The sequence below is a fragment of the Cyprinodon variegatus genome, unplaced genomic scaffold, assembly GCF_000732505.1.
Source record: "Cyprinodon variegatus isolate N-32 unplaced genomic scaffold, C_variegatus-1.0 Scaffold218, whole genome shotgun sequence".
NCBI classification, from domain to species: domain Eukaryota; kingdom Metazoa; phylum Chordata; class Actinopteri; order Cyprinodontiformes; family Cyprinodontidae; genus Cyprinodon; species Cyprinodon variegatus.
The window spans coordinates 981209-1004865 of NW_015150671.1; the positions used below are offsets into that span (position 1 = coordinate 981209).

Below are 23657 nucleotides of genomic sequence, written 5' to 3' on the forward strand. Positions count from 1 at the left end.
TGATTTATTTATTTGTTTAATATTGCTCTGACCTGATTTTTGAAAACCTGAAATTTTCTGTTAACTTTTTCCTGAAGTTACAGCTGCCACACCAAAGAGGTTTTTGTTTTTTTGTTTAATTTAGTATTTCTGCTCTTTGGTATGGTTTATTAGCTGATTGGAAAAATATCACATTTTTTTATTTCTGATATCAGCAGCCAAGCGACTGAAGGCTAAAATTCTGATCACAAGCTGATTTCTCTGTGCAGCTCTCATCCTATGATTTTTTTTTTCAACTTACCTTGCTATGTGATTGACAGGATAGTGAGAATGAGATTTGGAGTGTTGATGTGGATATTGTGGATGCGAATGTACGTCCCCATGTGTCTCAGGGGAATAAGCAGGCAGCAACATTCAGTGACAGACATGGAGAATAGGCTGTGCTTTGGGGACTTTGTCTCACACTTTCTGACACAATTCCAGTCAGTAATGTCCTTCACATGAAGTGCTGCCAGAGAGAGAGAAAAGAGGCTCGGACATTTAAAATACTTCAGGATTGATTTGTGAGGTGGGCATGTGGGCATTTGTGGAGGCGGGGCCTTCTTTGCAGAAAACAAAACATAAGCAATCAGATATTGAAATGTTCTAGTTTTCCTTATGGTTTTGGTGTATTACTGCAGCATTACTGTACCAGCCATGCATTAGTTAGCATGGCTGATATGCTTGGATATATGTTTGAACAAAGGGCATCTGAAGTGTTCATATACAGTACTTAAAACTGGCTTAAATTCTACTGATGAGATTTACCACATCAGTAATTTTGACTCTTATTTGGTTTCAAATGTTACTTCTAATTAAGTTTAAACCTGGTTTAGGTTATGTTAGACATTTGACAGTCACTAAAATCATTTTACCTGGCAATTAGCTTAATCACATATTTTTTGATTAATGCCATTTTCTTTCAGAGGAAAATATTTATTTTTTTCCTCTAAGCCTGGTGATATTAAGATAGTAAGCAAGGTAAGTCAAAGTACTTCACTTTTTTGTACTGTCAGCTTATGAAGATCACAATTTTTCCACAACCAATATTAAACCAAGACAAGTTACACTAACAGATTTAAAAAGCCATTTTTCACCTTGCTTTTAAAGGAAGCTACAGTCCAGTGTCCAATGATCTCATAGCCCAAGGCACAGAGTTCCAGACTTGTGGTGCAGCTGGAGAAAAGGCTCAATCTCCTTTTGTTTTCAACTGCGATCAGCAGGCCCTAACCACAGCACCTTAGGGACCTGCTGTGGACATATGGATGCAGTAGTTGTCCATCTTAACCTGCTGCCTGCCCATGAACACATTGCCCAATGCAGAACAAGAATCCTGAAAGCACACAGAATGTGGATAATTTTGCCAAAGCTGAATCCGGAAAAGCCTGCAACCGGTCGAGGGATGTTTTGGTTTGACATGACATGAGTAATATTCATTGCTATAGCCCAAACCTGAGAAAGAAAGCATTAAATATAAATTCTGATTTAGGAGAAAAACACTGTAGCTACATTTAGCAGCATTTCTTATAAGATAAAAGTTGACTTTAGTTTTATCTAAAGTAAGCCTGAGTCAAAATACTTTGTCACACACAGCCTTTAAAGCTTGATGTTCCCATAACTCACTGAACCACAAGTTTTATCCATTTGTCACAATACTAATAGCCCAATAGGTCCTTGTATTTATAACTTTTTACTTTATTTAGTTTTGAAACAAACAAAACGGTTGTCTTGTGAGTTTTATGCCTTTACATTTCAACTACTATATTTGTTTTACTTTTGGCTTGTAGTTCTCATCAGTCATACTTACAAAAAAATGACTAATTTAGAGGTTATAAAATAATGGAATAATGAAAAAAAAATTATTGTGAGGAAGATAAGGTGCACCAACCATTACTCTTAAGATTTAAATCTTCATGTTTATGCTTAGTCTGTTTAAATGTCCTGATTAAATTTTAAAGTAATAAATGTTACTTTAAAATTGTTTCTACCCATTGCCCTAATTTCATCCAGATTTTCCAGCTATCCTTTGAACTTCCGATTATTGCTGGAGCTGCATGACGTACAGATTTCAAACGGATGCGACAAGTGCAAAAGTGCTTAAAAGGCAAAGCTTGAGAGTTTGCCTCCCCTACCAACCGTAACTAATTAATATTTGCTAATCTCAGCTAAATGCACATCCGTCATCTGTTTGATGTCTCCTACTGGTGTTAAATGTATAGAAAAGTTTTTAATTTAAGAACAAATTTAACCTGATTTAAGTATATGTCTAACCTAGATGCCGTTTATGAATTTTAATCCTGAATATAACAGTTGCTTAGTTGAATTTGCCTCAAAAACATTCTTGTGAAAATGCTCATTTTGTCTGTAGTGTTAAAAGTGCCAACCATGACTCTAGAAGTTAATATGATGCCCTTAATGGTCATATGTATAAACAAAACACAGCTAACCCTAACTGTTGAGTCTGCATACATCGCAAGACTTGGTTGATATATTTTTTGTTCATTTTTATCTCTTCCTTTAGTCTTTAGCTGAGTTGTGCATCCTGCTGGTATTGGCCAATTAACCAAATTCAGAGCATCTCTTCAGGCTGTTGGGCACAGTGAGGGGGTCAGGGAGTGCCGCATGTCTCCTCTGACAGGTCCAGCTTTACTCCACAGCCCACCGGTCAGTGTGGGGTAGGGTGACAGCCCTGTCTGGCTTTGGGCACCCAGGGGTGTGACATGTGACAAGTGAATGGGCCTGCCAGCTTGTGCAGAAACGACCAGTCGTCAGCATGTGAAGTCAAGCAGGGGAGTTATGCAGCGGCTGCTTTGAACTGGATTAAAGTGTTTGTGCATCACTGAATGCATGGGCTGTGATGGTGGGTGGGCGGAAAAGCATAGGAGCATGACATATTAATATTGACACGTGTCACTGAGTACTCCAAGCATAAAAACAGCGTGATCAAACCTGCGTGAAGTTAATTGGGTCCGTCTTGTAGTGTTTTTGCTCAAACCACTTTTGTACCTCTTGAAGATGGTTGGCCAGACACCCCACTCTTCTATACAACCCTCTCCTCTGTTTTTCCCTCCCATGGACTCTTCTCCAAGCAATGTGTGTGCCAGACCGCGCCGTAAATTAGTCCCGTGAGGTGACATGGTGCTTGCAGGGTAATTTGGACAATGGGGCGTTCGACAGCTCACCCATCAAGGCTACAACGCCCCAGGGAGCCATTTCTCCTCTGGAGCTTTTCTCTGTCTCCTTGCTACGATTCTCCCTCAGCGCCGATGGACTCTGACTCTCTAAGTAGCGGCATCATTCTACCATCAACCACCAAGGACACTTCTCATTCACGAGCACATACAGTATGTGGATGGGGACTGGAGGGGCTTGGCATGTTAGGTGGAGGAAATAACCCAAAATAAAAACAAAGGTAATGGCAAGAAAACATGAGATGAAATCAGGAGTATAGGAAATGTTTTGAAAAGTTGCCAAAATGGCAAGAGCTACTACAAACCTTAGTGTTCAGGGTTAAAATATGAAACATATTTTATTAATAGTCATAATCCATACTCAGCTATTGTACTACAAACACAAAAAGCAGTTGATTAATGAACAGTGGGATTGGACCAGTAGGATATTACAGAATATCCTTGGATAAAACACCAGTAGGGCTGTATTTAAACAGCAGTGTAAAATAAATAAGTATAAGAGGAGCTCTCTGCCTTTGATATATTTTATTATAATTTAGAAAATAAATTACCTGTATTTATATAGTGCACTTTCAAGTCAGGGAAAGCAAAGCATTTCAAACTACATTCAGTCATTCGCCTTTTCACCCATTCATGCACACTTTCACATACTGATGGTTGCAAGATACCCTGACAGAGGAAAGAGTGCCATACACAGGCGACACAACGACCGGGGCGTGACCCGCCGACCCGTGCCTAAATACAGCTATTAAGGGAAAGTTGTAAAAATAATAATGTACTTCCTGTAATTTTCATTCTCAATAAGATTTGGGTTTCAGTATATCTATTTAAGGTCAACCGTCTCATTGGCGTTGACATTATGGTTTCCTGAACTCAAACAAAATCAGTCTAATGAGCTCTACTGGAAAAGAGGCAATCAATTGTACTAAAAGCCATTGTCCCTCAGCAGGAGTGTAAACAGACACTGCTTACAATTTTCTAAGTCTATCAATTTGCAACCATTGTCCCTTGAAGGGATGTTTTAGCAGAATCAAAGGTTTAGATCTCAGGCTGGACTAGGATTTATCTAAATGAGTGGCTGTAGACAATTACTTTTGGCTTAATAAGCACTAACCAATCGTTTCACAAGAATATACTTGTATTCACACTCACTGGCTCTTATCAGTGTCCGCTCTTTATCAAAGCAGAGTATACACTTTGTTTAAAGAATGCGACTCTCCTCTTTGGTCCCTTTTATAATCAAAATAATGTCTGGCCAGTTCTTTAGTTTTGAAATCCAACCTCCTGTGACCTAAGTTTGCAGTGGCTAGTTTGTTAAACTACTTTCTCCTTTATTACAAAAACCCTAAAGTATTTGGTCAGTTGAACTTTATTGTCATGGTGCTCTGACCTTGCCTCTTCTGGCATTGATGTGACTGGAGAGACAGTGACAGATGCCTGGCATGACCCAGGCAAAGACCAGCTGCCACCTGCCAGGGTGCTGTCCGAGAGGACCAAGTGAAGGTCAGGGATGAAGATCAGAGAGAACATGTAAACACACCCAAAGCAAATGATATGAATAGCATTGAAAAGTTAGGAGAAGGAGAGCTTTAGTCTTTATGCTGACGGGTTATTTGTTCTAAAAGTTATGAGATTTTTTTTCTGGAAATACACCAAATTTTGTGTGGGACTCCTAACTGCTGATTTTTCTTAAGCTTTGACGAGCAGATGCTGCGGTTGTTTGTTTTTGTGAGATATGGTTTAACTATTGTTTCAAATTCAATTAAGTACAATCAGCATTATTTAACAGTAATCTGTGTTTATTCAAGAGGATCTAGATCCTTAAACTGGCTTTAGGATGTTCAAAGGGCTACCAACCTTTCTAAATCCAGCATGTTTCACAACATACAAGCTTGAAGCTTGAGGAATAAAACAGCTTTGTTTTACTAACTTTAGCCTTCCTGTTTTTTTTTTTCCTTTCTCTCTCTCCCTCTCTCTTGCTTACTAACAGCCTGACAGAAAACAGACACATCAGACACATAGAGAATTATATCATTTTGGGTTTTGTTTCTTATAATGCATTTCCCCTGAAATGCTTTAAAACACTTAAATGATTTCAACTGCAATTGAAAAATTCTTCCTTTTAAGCCATTTTCACTAATTAGCGGCATCCAGAGCAAAGAATTTTTTAGCATGAACTGCTACCATTTACAAATTATGTCATAACTAGATAAAATAAATGTTACTTTTAGGTTTTCAGTAGGGAGTCTTAAAAATAATGTCTGAAAATGTAATTGGATGGTAGAAAATGGGAGCTGCTTTAGCTTTTCATGTAGTGGTCATAATTACTTTGTGCAGATTTTTTACATACTGATATAATCACCGAATTAGATTTATCTGTAATGTTAAAATATATGTATTTAATGCATTTCTTTGGTTTAACAGTTTACAGTCTTCACTTAAGTATACTTTGCTTTGAACTGTACTGACTTATGCTGCAAACAATCTAGGTGTATTTTAGTGCATATTTAAAAAAATATCTGTTTTTCCTTTTTGATTTCCTAGAGATGAGATATGATTGTTTAGCACATCCCAACAGAGGTTCACGTAGGATAGACAGAGGAAGAGGCTACTGGTCCCCTGTAACAATCAATAAATACCTTCTGCAGCAAGGCATTAGAGGGGTCAAGTTTTATAGATACATTAGCTTGCATAAACTATTGAGCTGAAAGAGGCATTTTAAGAGAACCACATCACAATGATGTGGGCTTAAACCTGTTTCCTGTTTCTTAAATAAAAAATGCTGTTGAAAAAAGGAGCATAAGTATTGATCAAGGCCAGTTGGATGTACAGCTCTTTATCTAATCAAATACTATTGGCTCCAAAAAGTCATTACAATAGTTTATGTTCACTCCGTAAAATCAGTAGGAGGGTCTAAAGCACATTTATAGATATAAACTATCGACCTATTATTAGTTGAGATGACAGCTATATTGTTTATTCTTGTTCTTGACAACTCAATTGTAAACTACTTCCACTCAGACCTCTTCATGCAGTAGCCAAAAATCTTTCCAGTAAAATATCCAGCTGACCACTGACTAGATTTTCGCCACATTCACCACTGTTGTTGTTTGTCTGGACTTGCTCTATATGTGTATAGATAATTCAAAAAAATTTGGTAGGATAGAAAGTGAGAGAGTTTGAGATGGGAATTTAAAGCACAAAGAAATGAAATGAAGAAAATTTGTTCTAGTGCTCATCCTTGTTCATGCCCGACTTGCCCCTGATGGAGGGGAAACATTGGTCTCAAAGACACACTGCTTTCCTTTGGACAATAAATCTGCTCAAGCAATGATAAAGTAGAGGCAGCTTATCTTGCACAGCACGGTCAGACCCCCGGCATTTTAAAAGGTGCTAAAACAAGACTTCACACATAAAAAACTATTCAGTCTGTTGGGAAAAAATTTTTATCACTCTAATATAGGGCTGTAACAAAAGTCCTGCTTGTGAGACTGGAAAGTGGATTCACAAAAATGACACAAGAGGAGATTTATTTTGAGTAAATTCACATTTTATGTATTCATAACGTGAAGATATGTGCTCATGCAGCAAATGCCTTTGATATGCTAAACAGATATATGGCTGCCTAGCATAGTGATAGAATTATGTGTTGGATGCCCAAAGAAATAACTCTTGAGCATTATAGCCTCGTCAGCCAGACTGATACGCCGTTTATAGGTCGGATCAGTCTGTTAGGATGTGTTCGATTTCAAAGACTGCATCCTCCAAGGATCCTGTCTATCTGAACTGGATCCTTCGAGGCAGGAAGAGTTTTGGCTATGGATCCAAACAGGTCCTGCCTTCCTCGGCATTCACCGCCCATGCGCTCTGTCGACTAGCAACATTAACAGTTGACACAAAAAACAGGCACATAATGCATGCTTGACTTCTCACTCCTGTTATGGGTGCTAATAACATTTTTTAAAGAGCTTTAACAGCAATACAGTCATTACGAATATCATATTTATATTCCCCACACTGCACAGATATTACAATCTGTGCTTAAATATCTGCCAAACCCATTTGCACAGGGACAGGTCAAACCTTTCAATAAACCCAACATTGCCCACCACATTTCAATGACTCAATAACCATTTAAAGCTATTATTTTTATTAATTTCAGACGGAACTAATTACATTCTTCTGAGCATGGAGCAGACAGCTTGCTTGGACTCGCAATGAATTACAGGATACCCAAGGCTACATAGGATACACCGAACCCGTCCTTCAAAACGGGCAAAAAAAAAAGGCTGCATTTTTTCGGCCGCATAACAAGGAGTCTTCCAATTCAAACAGGCCTCGGCGCCAGCCTGTGACATAGACAGGCAAAGGATCTGGCCTTGGGAGGACGCAGCCCTTGTATTTAAACTCAGTGTCAACACCCAATTCGTAACGACCCGTATTTCCTGAGAAAATACATGCATTCAAATTCTTTCTGTTTTATCACACATCTGCCAAAAATGGTATCATATGCTATTTCCGGGAGCTAACTTTTTCGTCCTTGGATTTAAAAATAAATCTAGTCTTTTGGAATTTCTTTTTTTTCCTGTCGCGCTAACCTTACTGTATATAGTGCTTAATCTAAAGAAAGAAAAAATTAAAATGCAGATAAACATGGTTTAATCATATTTTGCTGGACTGCACTGAGCATGTCCGATGATACCAGAGAAAATGTTAAAAGCACCAAATTGTCTCAGAAAAGTCATAAGAAAGTTTTAGCGATGCAGTGTAACATTATTAACTGATTTAAGGATATAAATAAGTACTTTTAGTACCATAATTGCATTATTTATGGCGACCTGGATGAATATCTGCTTGCACATGCGCAAATGAGCCGATGGTACAGATCGTACTTCCGGTATGGATCAGGTAGTGATAAGTCCTGCGTCCCACGCTGTGATTGGTCCAGCCAGAACTGGCGTGAGATAACAGTGGTTCACATGACTGAATTATGCTATTTGAAACTCAGTCTTTCTGGCTAGGCTAGGAGCATTATGTAGCTAAGCCAGCAAATATCTACTAGGCAGTGACATTTTATTTTTTTTTTTGCCACAGGTAACCCTTTATAATAAAGTATTGTATTTACAGATAGACAGTAAATATACCCCGTGGAGTCTGTTCCATGTACTCCGCTGTTATGTACTTAATTTTACCTTGATACATTGTGTAATTCAGATTTTATGTTCCATAGTTATGCATTTTCCCTGGAGCCACTCTGGTTCATTCCATGTTATTCAAGGCTTTATAAAAAATATTTCTTCTCTTCATTTCATACATAATATTTAAATAATTATACGTGAAGCAATTATAAGGAATCTTTTACTTGAGGACACAGTGATTAAGAAACCCCTGGTCATCACCAGTTTTTGCAACTTTGACCAACTTTAACTACATTGCTGTCTGCAAGAAACTCATTTAAAGATTAATTTAAAATAAAAAAAAATAATAAAAAAAACAGCTTGCAAAAAATCTATTCAGGAGACATGTTATATGAAATCCTATTACTTTATTAAATAACACCCAAATACAAAAATTGAGTCCTCCCTTAGTTTACAGTGACAGTGTGCAGGCCTTATCCATTAAGCTGAAACACAAATCATATGTTTACACCAGAATTAGATGAAATTTGTCATCTTCTGTTTTTAAACACTAACATTCACATAATACTTTCTACCATGTCATATTGTCTGCCTGCTTGGTTTCTTTCCTATGGATGACATTTTAAAACCTATAACTAAGCTCCATAACAGGACATTTTATAGTGGTAAATAATGGCATTTTTAAACTTTTTTTGTAAAACTTGTATTGCCATACTTGCTCTGATTCTTAAACCCAGTCCTGAAAATGTCCGTTCCATTAGGAATGGTACAAATTGACATTTACGACTTCCAACCTTCAAACCCTGTTATGGCCAGAGGTCATTCTTTTATATCAAAGCAAAGAATAATATTCCACGACGGATAATGGCTACCTCAACCTCTGGCACTTTTTCAGAAGAATTATGCACGCCATCTGCTAAACACCTTTCAGTAGAACCACTGAACAGTAGCTGCCGGTCTGTTTGTGCTGTTTTCTATGTATGCAAATATGATGTTGGATATCTGTGTATTTTTCATGTGCTGCAGAACATGAACCTACTTTAAAACAGCAATTTTGCTAAGCCAAGTGTAATTTGTTTCAATCTTTTTCTGTTTTAAATACTTGAATAGAAAACACATTGCCTTGGCTTTTGCTGCCCCTTGTTATCATGACCGTTTTCGTGGCTCTTGTTTTCTTGTTTGTACTCAGTAGGTGGATCTCTTGCACAGCTGACATAAGGACAAGAAAGTGTTTCAGCCATTTAAAAAATCATTACATCTTGGCTCCTCTTCCTACTTATCAAAGGGGATTTGGGGGTTGTATATTAGGCCATGCCATCAAATGTAACATTTCCCCTATATAAATGTGATACATCCTTGGAAAATGTTTTAACCCATAGCATATTGCACCCTACCACATACAGTCTAATTTTATTAGTTTCTGGGTGAGAAATAGTAGCTAGCTTCTATCCAGCCACAGCCCCCAGCTTCTCCTGAGGCACTTGAGGGTTGGTCTGAAACTATGGAATACTGTATTTAAAACGTGATCTATCGAAGAAGTGCTCAGTTTTCTACAACAGATGTAACCACCAACAATATCCCCCACTATCACATTTTCTTCACAACCCAACCTAACATTTGTAGTTACTTAGATTAACTTGAAAAACCTTTAGTCATTTGTACCTGTTTGAGCTTTGTCTCCTTTAGTTTTCAATATATTTTCAATACAAAATATATATTTTGAAAAAAATTTTTTGAAGTAAATGACACATCAGAAGCTTTTTGGGGGAGTCAGGCGCTTTCAGTTGCACATTTCAAATTACAAATTAATTTTGCACTTCCATTGCAAATTGGAAATAAATACCTAATTTTTTTTTTTTTGGTTTGCTCTTTAAACCAGAATTGAATTTCAACTCTATTTGGATTATGTTAATTTTTTTTATGTCAATGTTCTGTGTAGTACCTCAGCATGTATTTTATTTCAATACTTTGTTCTGTTTTATTACTGAACTATCTCAAACATATTCATCCATAACTATTATTTACTATATTTTCCAGCTGGATCCAAGGCCAAGAGATGCTAAACGCCAAAGTACCTCATGTAGCACCAAGGCTCAGTTGACTTAATCCTTTTTCGTACTTCTGTTCAATGGGACTCTGTATTTTGGTTGCTTCTACCTGATTAATGTGTTGGCAGTGATTGATTTCAAAGCTTTGTCTACTTGATCAGCTCTCACTTCAGGACCTGGTTTTCTGATCATTTTCATTTAAGAAAAAATTCTAGTTGAGATATGACCTCATATAAAATTCAAGTAATATTCAATTTGCGCCTTAAACTATTCTCTTAGAGACTCACAATATGCATTAGAAAAACTTACCCAATTACAGAGCAAAATACAATTAGAAGAAAATCGCTGCAAGGACATATTTCATGAAATTTTAAACACTCAATTTGGAGGCTGTACAATTTTCTTTTTCTATTTAGATAAAGTGAGAGTTACAGAAATGCTTAAGGGAAATCTATAGTGCGTACAGGGATAGCATGCCATATTGTTAAAAATTTATCAAACTTTAAAGGCGATAAGCATTTCATTTCACATATTTATTTTAAAAGTAGGCTTTACAGTAAAAAAAATCTATTTTTTCCCTTTTTTATTCCTCATAAGGTATGTGAACCTAAAGAAAGGTGGAGGTTTCTGATATGCTGAAGTTACAGTGTATGCTAAATTTTGATCGCAAGGCTAGTGCCATACATCTAAATGTATCATTCCTAGAACTGAGGAAGGTGATGAGTTTGAATATCTTTGAGCAAATTTATGTTCACCAGCTTGCATCGTGTAAGTGCTTGTATTTGTATTGGCACATCAGACGTGTGCCTGTCTTGTGTTGTAAGTGAACTGTAGATTCATGGCTGCTTCAGATGTATCAACCTCTGTTTGACAGAGGCAGCAGAGCCAGGAGGGGGAGAAAGATGGAGAGATAATGGGAATGGAGGGCGAAAGAAGGCTAGCACAATCTTTAATGAGTTTCCTTGGCTCTCTTTGCCGGTTTCTGGGTCAGGGTCCCTTTGGCTGAGTGTGTGGGTGGACTCGGGACTGTGTTACACAAAAGAAAGACTAAGCCAAGGTCTGCTTATTAAGTCTTTAGATTTATGAAGACATCACTAGAAAATTTCATGGAGAAAAAAGTCTAACTTTTTCTTGATGGAAAATGCAGTTTAAATGTAATTTTTTTGTAACAAATGTATAACAAACCATTATTCCTACAAAACATGACATAGAACAATTGCATTTAGAAGTTACTTAATTGTTACAGCAAATAGAATTGATCTGTATATGGTCCATTCTCTGTATGAATCCAGCTTTTTATGAAGGCCCCAAAGACATCATGAAGAAATGAAAAAGAAAAGCTTTAATTTTACATATTATATATACTTTTTTTGTTGAAATTAGGTGATGTTTGCTTAAAGAACCACAGAAAAAAAAAGTTATCACCAAAATTGGAGCCATAGAACAAATTTGCTCTTGAGACATAGGCTTCAGACCCCTTGCCTAGATCAAAGCATATTTATATGTTAGAATGGCCCAGTCAGTCATGACCTAAATCTAGTTGGAAATCTGTGGCACGACTCAGAAGTTGATGTCCACAGATGCTCCCAATCCAAAGTATCTAAGCTGAAGCAAAGATTGAAAAAAGAAAAAACAGCCTTTTAATGTACCAAATTGCAAGAGGCGCATCCTAAACAATGGCAGCCATAGTGTTTAGGGACTTATGGAGGACTGAATGAGGTATTTACTCTTCCCTTTTAAAATCGCAATTCTAAACTAGTTTGTTGGTTTGTGTAAAATCCCACTTTTGTACATATTCACGAGCGAAGAGTTTTTTTCCCCCATATTTTACCAAAAATTAAACTCTCAGGGGTATGAATACTTTTGCAAGATACTGTACACAAGCAGATCTCTTTCATCTTTGCGATGTTAGCTTTGTTCCTTTTTTTGATTGGTTTCTTCTGCACTTTCATTTCCTAGCAATCAGCTTTAGTCCGCTTGCAGGTATGGAAGGAGAGATAACATTAGAGCAACATCACAGAGAGATATCTGCCCAGTCGAGACGTTATTTAGTGCTCCCAAAAGCATTCACGAGGCAACTTCTGTCAGACAACAAGGCTCCATCATGTCCATACAGGTCAGAGAAGCTGATAGATGGAAGGCCATGGAAGAATTACTGATGGGGCTGATAAACCTCATTGTGATCCAAACAGTCTGCCTTCCTGTTCCTGTCCTTCTGCACTACATTTCTGTCTGCCCAGCTCCATTCCTACATATCAATCTGTTTCTGTCTAGCCTAGGTGCTCTCACCGTTCCTTCTTTCCTTCTGTTTCCCACTCTGTCTCTGTTAGTCTGCCTTCTTTCTTTCACAGTCATGAATAATTGATGTCTACCGGTTCGATAATAAGAATAGTACAGTTCTGCAGGTGACAAATAGGGTGGCGAATAGGCCTTATCCTGCCTTCTTCAAAGACTGAGAAAGTTAGCCTGGCTCACTTGGGTGTGCGTGCATGGCTGTGTATTTGTACCACTGTGAGCGCTTCTATGTGTATTTGTGCACTTGTATGCACACGCACATGCAGCTGAGAATTTGTGATTTAAGACACAGAGATGAAAGAGACTTGTAATTACAGGGAAGCGTATCTGTCTACTGCAGAAGTATCTGAGGAATGGCACATGGCACAAACTGGGCCAAAAGCCCGAGGTCATTAGATGTGGCGCGTGCATCTGGGTTGTCTGTGCGAGCTGGTGTTTGTGTGTATGTCTGAAAAAGAGTGACAAAGAGGGAGAACACAAGAGAAAATTGGAGGCACGGCTAGAAGAGCTTATAACTTTAGTTCCTTGGAGTCAACCTACGAAACTGTTTCTTGTTATTGGCTCTGCCTGGCATCACTGCTCTTTCATTGCTCAGCAGTCGCTGGTTGTGGTTTGACCAAGTGAGGGTAAGTTTTTGTAAATCCATGCAGGCTTATTGGTCTGAGAGGAATCCCAGAATTTCCTGCAGTCTAAAACACACTTGTGTAAACATTCCAAAATATCAAATGATAGGGATTTCATTGTGTGTGCTCTGTGAAGTGGATTATCTCATCCAAAGACTGGTTATAATACTCCCCCACTGTCTCTTGCCTGCTTTTCTTTCTCTCCATACTGATCCTTACTTTTTGCATCTTCACTCTCTGTTCGTCTTTGCAATTTCTTAAATGTCTACCCTTCCTCTACCATCATGTGACGGAGTTTTTCTCTTTACAGTTGACGATGACTTCATTGGTCTGGGTGAGCTTCCTGAAACATTCCCCTCAGACCCCCCTGAGCCACTTCCAGTGTTTCTGATGGAACCGGAGGAGGCCTACATAGTGAAGAACAAGCCAGTTAACTTGTACTGCAAGGCAACGCCTGCCACTCAGATCTACTTCAAATGCAACAGTGAGTGGGTTCACCAAAAGGAGCACACCGTGGAAGAAAGGGTGGACGAAAACTCAGGTCAGTAAAAACATCACCTTCATGTAATACATGTTGTGCAGGCCAATTTTTGAAAAAAAGGGCATCTGTTAAATTACCAAACATTTTTTTGATGTCAATGCATATCCAGCATGGGTTATATTTTCTATGTTCACTCGACTTTACTTTGAATGCAAAGATAGTCCATACACAGTGCAGGTAAATAGATAATCAAACACAATGTGATAGATTTATAGCAACAAAGATTTACATGAGTATGTTGGCATGCAAAAGAGCCTAGTTACCTAGGTGATTGCATTCAGACCTAATAAAATGCTAAAAGATCCACATCTGGACTGGAGAGATGAACTTTTTTCAGAAATCGTTATTAAAAATCCTTGAGTTTTGAACATTATTCACTATCTTAAGTAATTTCAAGTAATCAAACATGGACCCTCTGGATTTATAACTTTTTGCATGAAGAAGCAAAGTTGTTAGTTTTGTATTACTGCTTGTGAAATAAACATCAGTGATTTTGAGAAGCTCTAACCAAAAGCTTCCTTAACTGGATTGTATGTAGATCTGAGTCATTTGGTACAACATCATGGCAGTGTCTTTTTTTACCACATAATATGGTGACCGAATGTTGCATTTGCCCTTAAAATGAATGATTGTGTTTCAAATTCAAAAATTATTGTCAACACAGAAATGAGGCTTGTGCACATGAAGATTGAGTAATATGCCAAACAGATGGAACCGGCCATAATGCAACCAAAAAGAACTGCACATTTTCCACGTTCAAGCTTCTATCAGCATGTTTCTCTTATGCTTGATGACATCTGATAGGTTCCTATAGTAAGAAACCAGTCAAAAACAAAAGTACCGCCATTGCTTACCTCGGTGTATAAAGTATTTACTGTACCTGCAGCTATCGCTGACTCTGATTGGCTTTAGGCTTTAAAATGTTGTTTTGATCAATTACACAAACATTCTGTACTGTACACTCAATAAAAAGTGTTTTTGTAGTTTCAACTGGCATGCTTGTTGCAACCATGTGAAAAACATTTTTAAAATCTGTTTTCAGTGTTTGACAAGTGTTAAAATCTTAGTAACTGCCGAGGACTGTGTAATGGTGGTATTTGCTTTTTTTTTTGTATTATCAGGCTTCGCCTGCCATAGCAGGTTTCTCAATCCACTCTATTGCTAGAAAAATATATGTACATATATATACAGCTGGTGTTGCAGTCCCTAGAGTTTGGAGAACATGACCTGACCTGGATTTAATCTAGCTGTTAAAAACAACTAAACTTACATTCCTACTATTTGGTAAGACTTTTTAGACCAGCACAAGAAAAAACTTGATTTAGCAAAGATGTGGCCTGTCATTATAAATGTAACAAAAATTAATGCATGTTTTTCTGGTTTACGATTGCCATTTTGTTCACAACAAATCTATAAACCTGTTCTCATAAAGGCCCCTGGAATCACAAATAGAAAATGCTTAAGCTATAATAAAGTCTGTCTTTAAGATTTCACATATTTTTTCGAGGCATCTAAAGGAAGTGAAGGTAGTGCATCTCCAGTAGGGTTGTTTTCTCCTGAACTTAGCCCCTGGAGGCACCTGGACCATTACATACAACAAGCCGACGCTGATTGGCCGCATTCAGCTACTGTATTCGAAATTGAGTTCTTTCTGTCGTCCAAAGGTACCAATCATATTGCATTTACCCTTTTCATCCCACTGTTTTGCCTCACACATGCCTCGGAGCTCCCAAAGACACACGGCAAACACTGCTTCGTTGGTCCTGTGTGAGCATTTAAGGTCGTGAGCGCATGCATTCACATGCTTCAAGGACTGAAAGCTGTGTTTTTATCAAGGTGGGCAATAAAAACATGCTTCACAGCTGCTCTTAGTACTGACCTACACAAAAGAACTGAATACAGGCAACAGCAATCTCGTATATGTTATGACAAAAGTCTTACAGCACAATTACAGGATTTAAAATGTTCAGATTTGTTTAGATGGTACTGATTTTTAAAGGAATGACAGAAAAAAATAAAAACCTTTTCATTTATTTAATCTTATGTGCTTCAGCATGAATGCAGAAATTCAGGCATGTGTTTTAGTTATGACAAAGAAGAAGGAGAAGGTAGCATTGGCTCTTAGCCCTTGTGTCAGGAGGTTCTGAGCCAAAAGCATCAACAAGGAAAACAACCCACACATAATACAGGCACCCACTCTACAAAGCCATATCCACAGGCTATTTACTGCACAGATATTCATTCGTTTATGCTATTGCAAAGCACAGAAAACACACAGTACACTGAAGTTGCTCAGTGCGTGTGTTGCTGCTCTCAGCCCACTCTTTTGCTCTCTGATTTCTCAAATTGACAGAAAGGGAACACCGATAGAAACCAGCAAGCTTGGTCAATACCACTAATAACAGCCTGGAGAAACTCAATCACTCCTCTCCTTGGTTTTCTTCCCCTCTTTCTATCTTTTTTTCTGTCTCTCTGTCATATTTGAGAGAGCTGATGATCTTATGCAAATAGCACGGTCGCAAGATACTGAGATTAAGTGTACGAGAAACTGAAGACAGAAACCGCAGGTGTTCATTTCATGCTTCTGGCGGTATCCATGCCATTTCTTTCCAGATGTTTTACAGTCTTATATTAGAGCTGTGTGCAGAGCTGTGTAAACATCCTCAGCAAACAGATGTTTCGATTACCATCCTCTGTGCAAAATCTTTAGGGAAACATATGACTAGTATTAAATTTGGTCTCCAGCCTCATGACAAGGACTTCGGATGTAAAGAATCACATACATGAAAAAACTTGTCCAACTTGTGCTGAGTCATTAAGATTTCTTGAAGAGATTTTACAAGTTTCTCTGTTACTTGGTCAAGTATTCCGAGATTGGTTGAACGGTATTGGCAGCATTTAGGAATCGACTCCTGTAAGTCAAATAATGGAAATTCTGTCCTGCATGTTGTCTCTTCACACAAAGATGTGTCTTTTTGGTATGTGGCTACTTCCATTTTCTCTGCGGATGCCTGTAAACTTTTATCTCCTGTTCAACCTCTGTCCCACGCTTTGATAAATCCATCCAAATTTGTAGAGGGTATTTAAAAATTACAGCAAACGGCTGCAGCGGCTCCTGTTTATGCATTGAATTACCCCCCTGGTGAGCTTATTTTTCAGCAGTGGAATTTTTTTATAAGGGTCATATGGCTGGTTGGCTAAAGGGGAATGGGGGGCATGAGTACCAGATAAGAGATGTAACCTAGCTGCCTTTATACCTAAGATGCTTTTACTGTTACTTTTATGCATGTGCAGTTGATGTTGAATTATTCAGTTCAAATATTTTTCCACCTTTAATGTGGCATGTACTGTTCAACTGAAAAATAAGCACATCTAAGTGGGGAGAAAACGTTAAAAGCAAGACTAAAGCGATAAGTTGGCTGCACTTGTATTCACACCTTAATCTAATGCTTCGTATTGTTGCATGTTTTCCTTGCATTTAAGTTTTTAGTCTTCAAAAGATGAAACCGTCCTTCAAAGTTATACTCATCTTTGCTGGATTTCATGGCATTTACTCATTTACATCCTCCAAAGCCAATGTTTTCAGAGAGGTTACCAAGGATCCAAGAGTACAAAGACAAAAGTCAGTAAAAGGTTATACAAAATCCATAGTAAGAGTGGCTGCCAAGAATTCAGAAGCAACTCTGAAATTGCTATGGAAGTCTCTGAAAAGCACTGCTTGTGTTACACATGTGTGAACAGTTTCCTGCATTCTCCATCTATGTGGACTAAGAAATCAGTTTGCAAGTTGCCATCCAGGCCAGGCTAAAGTCTCAAAGAGCCTTGGGGGAAATGTAATACAACTCATTTTAAACTTTTGTGCCAGGTTTTAGAGAGATTTGTTTGGCATAAAATGATGCCTCTTAAAGAAAAAAGATTAGTTTAATCTACAGTGAAGCATGGTGATGGCAGTATCATGCTCTGGGGTTATTTTTTCTTTGATGCATTAGTTGAAGCAGATAACGTTATAATCAGTTTCAAATACTAACCTTGTTTGATCCCTTTGGATGTCTATGAGAAATCTGAGGGGAAAATAAGGGATTTATTCTTTAGCATGAGAATAAGTCCAAGTGGACCTGCAAATCAACAGAGAGATTACTAGAAAAAATAATGTCTGAAATGGGCCACCTATAGAGGGCTCTAATGAAAACATATTCCAACATTCTGTTAGACAACATTTGAAGTACTTTTAATAAATGCAATAAAGGTTTAAAAGGTCGAAACTTTACTATTCCTGCCTTACGTGACAAAAAAAAAAAAGAAAATGGGATGTTTCTTTCCCTAAATGTAGTTTTATCTTCCACTTTGCTCTTGACATTTTTGATTGTCCCAGTTTTGTTTAGTGACTGTTGTAACGTTTCCCTCCTGTTGCTGAGAGCAGGTTTTAGTCTCTTTTGAGCAAAACGAGCATTGATCCGAGCAAATGAGCGGTAAATTAATTTCAAGCAGCTCGTTTAACATACACAGGAGACGCCTTGTCACTTCCTCTGAGAAATGAGGTGGATGATCAAACAGGAGCCCTCTTCATCTGGACCGATAATCAGCACACTTACTCCTCCCTCCTGCTTCTGCTCATCTTCAGTGACAGACGCTTCCCCCATTTCCTATCTGGTCAGATCAATAATGTTAGCCAGTGCTAACATCAAGGAATGAGGCTAGCCCACATTTATAACCACTTTGATAGTGAATCATTTTAAATACAGTGCCCTGGGTGAGCCAGCTATGACTGGAGGCTGATGGCCATAGTTGTATCAAACAGTCCATCATCATTACGCCTGATAGGGTTCACTCACTTTGGCCCTCATGATTCTACATTTAATGCTATGTTCTGTAGTTGTCTTACTTGCAGTGATACATGACATCCACTCCGGATGTTATTGGAGTTACAGTGCTGTTTGAAGGTGTTCAACTCATAGGATTTAGTTTTTTTGATTGTTTTGGGGTTTTTATGTCTTAGAAACATTTAAAAGCAAAGATAATCATAGGAAACAAACCTTCCCGGCATTTGGCGATTAGTTCCTAAATCCAGTAACTGGTTGTTTGGCTCTGTTTTGCAACAGCTAGAAACACATCTCAGTCAGATTTACTTGTAGAGCTTGGAACATAAAAACCTTAACTTGTTTAAGCCATTCCAGGTGGAGTTGCTGTTGTGCTTTATATGTTTTTGTCACCTTTCTCTGATAGAGAAGCAGAATTCATGGTACCATGAGTTTTTTTCAGTTCCTGGACATTATGGTATAGCAGCTGCTATCCATTGCACTTCCAGCATGTTCCAACATGTTGCATGATGGTCTTTTTTCTTTAACGCTGTCTTAGTTTTAGGTCAGATGTAACTTAAAATGCAGCTTTAAAATTTCAACTTTTGTCTCATGGAGCAATGGATTATCTGGTAAATGTGCAAAGGCCTACTGTGTTCTTTTCAGTCAGCTGTGGTTCTGGGTTTCCAACTCTCTCATAGATGGCACCTTGTCCCAGCCTCCTTCTTCTTGTTTAGTTATAAATACTGAGCTTAACTACAGCAAGGGAGGCCTGCACAGCTTAGATGCAGTTCTACTTCAATTAACTTTTTTTTAGCAGATCACACACTCTCTAAAAAGTTCCTCACTATTTTATGTTTTCACGAGTTCTGGATGATTATCATGTGTTTTCATGTGTTTCCCTAAGGCTTACAAATGTCTAAGTTAATTTCCCAAATTTCTTTTACGTTTACACATTATATGTTTGTTTTCTAGATCTTTCAGTCCCATTGCTTTCTCAGACAGGTTCCATTTAAATGGCCTCTTGGTTCTACAGGTCTGGCAGTACTCAGGTCTGGGTGCGGCTAGTAAAACCGAGCTGTAATTTTTTCCCCACGTTTCAGTCCGATAATTCATGGGTAAATGCTTAAAGAAACCTTTATAAGCCAATAAGGCAATAACACTCCATGGTCATGATACTTAGCATGTCATTATGTGATGAGTACATCTCTACTCACTGAAAAGGTCCTCCACCCGTCAGGAAGTTAGGAGAATTCCTCTGACCTCTAGTGCAAGAGACAGGACTAAAGACAATAAGCAGAATGGCAGCCGCAGGCATCTACAAGGAGTGAGATGAAGAGTGCAGCAGCAGGCATGGCAGCCTAAACAGACCACCCAAACTGTTGAGCTATTCTTGATATATACTTTAAAGTGAATTAAAGATTACGTGTAAATAATCAGCACAGCCTTAACTAGAATGGTGTTAACTTATTTTATGCATGATTCAGCAAAGGTATTATTTATAATAAAATAATCAGCTCATGACTAGAGTAACATTTTAATCTTGTTTTGTCTTTGTTTCATTCTAATTGCATTGATTCACTCAAAAAATCACATTACATACTGCTGCCTTACATGTTCACTAGTTTAATCAATCTTTATTTGTATATAGATGTACTATGTGATCAACATTTCTTTTTTGCACCAAAGGTCTACAAGAACCACATTAAAAAAATTTTTTCTTTAATAACCTCATTGATTTGAATATTACAACTTCTTTAGATAAATAAGAAATTGAAGTTAAGCAAAAGTCTAAATTAAAGATGTGGGTGTTGTAATGGCTTCAAAGTAAGCAAACTAAAAGTTTAATGGTGTAATGTCTCATAGGCTATCCTCCATTGTTGTCATATGACCCTCAGATGGCCACCTGTTGTAGTGCAGCCTTCTAAATATTTGGTTTGGTTAACCCAGCCTGCCCCAATCTATCAGCAGGAAAATCTTCCAGACTTTTCAAATCCATGCTGATTCATATCAGATCAAGTTTTTTAAATGAAGGGAGTCTCTGATGTCTTACTTGATCTTTGTCTGTGCAAAGAACCCTCTTTTACAGACTTCATTCTCCTGCACACTTGCATAACATTTTATTAAATATTTTGTGGAATTTAGGAGATGATTCTTGAATTATCTCCATGGGGAAAAACTGTCAGTAGCAAGGCAGATTAAAGGGGAGAAATAAAAGCAGGAATATTATTTAGGACTTATGTCTGAAATATGAATGGTAGTAAAGGCAGTTAATAAATCGGCAAACAAACAGGTATTGTTTAGAATTTACTAAGATACAGTTTTAGAGCTCATTTCTTGGAGGATTTCCAAAACTTTTTCTCTGTGAAATTGTTACATCAAAAGACTGGATGATACTGTATCTTGATGATCTTGATGAAAACCTGATAAAATTTGTGAAGAACTTGCGATAAAAAGGAGTTCTCATATTTTCCGACCCTATTCTTATTTCCCTCACAGATTCTGGTTCCCTTGCATTGTTAACTGTCACTTAAATCTAATCAACTAGTAGTTGAAGAAGAGTTATGTTTACTTTTTTGGAGAAGTAAAAACCCTTTGAGTTGGTGGATTTCATTGTATGAACCACTTGCTAAACTTTATAAGTAATAAGACTTATAAATATAAGACTGAATAAAGTCATGACCAAAATTAGGACTAACACAATTAATCTGATTCATCATAATTAAACGATTATTGAAATAATTGTCAAGTAGTTTACTAATAGATTAATCGTTAACTGGAGTGTAGAGACTCTAAAAAAAATGCCTTTAGCTGAAAGAGGAACCCACTCAGAGAAGTACTCTAGTTATATAAAAATTGTAAAAAAAAATATGTAAAAAAACTTTTTAGTCTGTCAGTATGTTCTATCCAAAACGCCTGAAGTGGAAAAGTTTTTGTTTCACCTGGTTTCCTTTTGTGAAAAGTTTGCTTTAAGGAACCTTTGGCTATCTGATTATTAATCGAAAAAATTATCAACAGATTAATCGATGTACAAAACAATCATTAGTGGCAGCCCTAGCCAAAATTAATCATAACTTAGGCACTTGTAGAATTAAATTGTATTTTATTCAGTCAAGAAGCTGGTAGAATGAGATTTTAACCAGCAACAAAATGTGTTCTCCTGACACAGGGGAGACACATTCTCGTCACCTCTGTACGGCATCCGCTGCTCCACAGATTACTGTAATGATCACTTGTCTGAAAACTACCATGTTTCAGCTTCTGAACTTTTATGATCACACAAACTTTTATTGCAAATTGGTTTCATTAAAAAGGGGTGTTTTTTTAAAACTGTATTTCCTGTTTCTTTTTTTTCTCTTTTATTATGATATGATGCTGACAACGCCCATTATGAAGGCATTTTCTAAGTCGTAGAGATTTTGTTTTTATCTTAATTTTTCTTTGAAAAGATGGTTAGATTGGTGCAAGCTCAAACAGTTTTAAGACAAACTACTAGAAAATAGGTTGCCTCTGCAGGTCATGCTACTAGATTCCTGCATTTTAAAACAACATTGTGTATTTGTATATTTGTATTTGTTTGATAATCTCAAACATTTAAATGCAAGAAAAACACAAAAAGAGCATAAATCTGTGAGGCTGAACTATTTTTTAAAAGCTTTTCTTTAGTTTAAATAATAAAATGTAATATAGACATGGTGCTTGATCACCATGATGATTTAAGTCATTCTTTTAAAATACAGATCTTATACTCCCCTGCAAAAAAAGAAACAAAAAAGCAGACATGTCACTCATCACCATAAATGCTGAATATAAAACTACAAAGACTAAAAGATGACTTCTCCCTGTGCACATTCTGAATACGTTGGGAGTACAATTGTTTTCACTGCTGTTGATGTTTCGCTCCAACTGCACAACATCCATCCTTGACATCATCAAACTAACAAAACATCCTCTCAGGCAGACACATTAGCATGCAACAGTACTTCTTCCTTAGAGTGGCACACATGTGTGGAAATATGCAAAAAGAAAATGGTGACACACTAGACATTGCTGCTGTCGGGCATTGCTTAAATTTTACATGAGGGCTAAGCTGGTGCGTTGGATCTCAGTGTGCCTGGTGTATGTCTGCTGGAACAAGGACGCTGTGTTAATGCACTGAACCTGAAATAAAATGGTACGAACATCCACTCCCAATGCATGTAACTCAGAGGTAACATATTTAACTGATATTGCTAATGCTACTTACACTTGCATGTTATTTTTTCTTTGCTCTAAACTTTATAGGTTGTGTTAAGGAAATGAAAATGACTTATTTGTATTTAATAATATCTGTGTTTAAGCCACTGAAGTTAATTAAATAGAGCCTTTTTCCTTTATATCTATTAAAATCTGTATGGTTAAAGCAGATGCAAAGTGTAATGTGATTTTTAAATAACATTAATCTTCCTTTTCTCTGAATATAGATTTTCAATTTGTCCCATATCAGCCCCTCTTGTTTGAGTTTGCATCAAACAAGTCAGTTATGAATTCAATTATATTAAAATGTTAAATTAGAGAATTGATGCAAATAGGGACACAGATAAGCCTATAATGTATTACACCAGTTCAGTGCCAAAAAAGAGATTCTATGAATAAAAATCAGCTTCTGCTGCGATTGCTTGAATAAAATAGATCTGTATCATAACCAGTGACATGAACACATTTAATTTGCAGGAAAGTAAAAACAAAAACTCCATGATTCTTTTTATTTTATTTTATTTTTTATGGGAACCTTAAACTTTAGTTTCAGGTAAGTGTTATTGAAAAGACCTAAAAGGTGCTTAAAATCCGGTGAGATTATATCTTTGGCATCGATATGTGTTGTTGGTTGAAAGCCTCTCTCAAGTGAAAGGAAGGAAATCATTTCAAAGAGAAGTCAAAATTAGTCATCCAGCTAATTTTATAAATTTTTTTAGAAACTATCAAATTAACCTTTAAGACAGAGATCATGAAATTAATATGTATATT

At 37.2% G+C, this 23657-nt stretch overlaps 1 protein-coding gene across 2 annotated transcripts in view; it reads left to right on the forward strand.

Moving 5' to 3' along the window:
* Positions 1-23657, forward strand: part of unc5c (unc-5 netrin receptor C) — a 177266-nt gene that overhangs the window by 84946 nt on the left and 68663 nt on the right. For both annotated transcript variants that reach the window (XM_015380621.1, XM_015380620.1), the window contains exon 2: positions 13624-13854. In XM_015380621.1, the coding sequence (XP_015236107.1) occupies positions 13624-13854 (231 nt within the window). The remainder of the gene's footprint in view (positions 1-13623; positions 13855-23657) is intronic.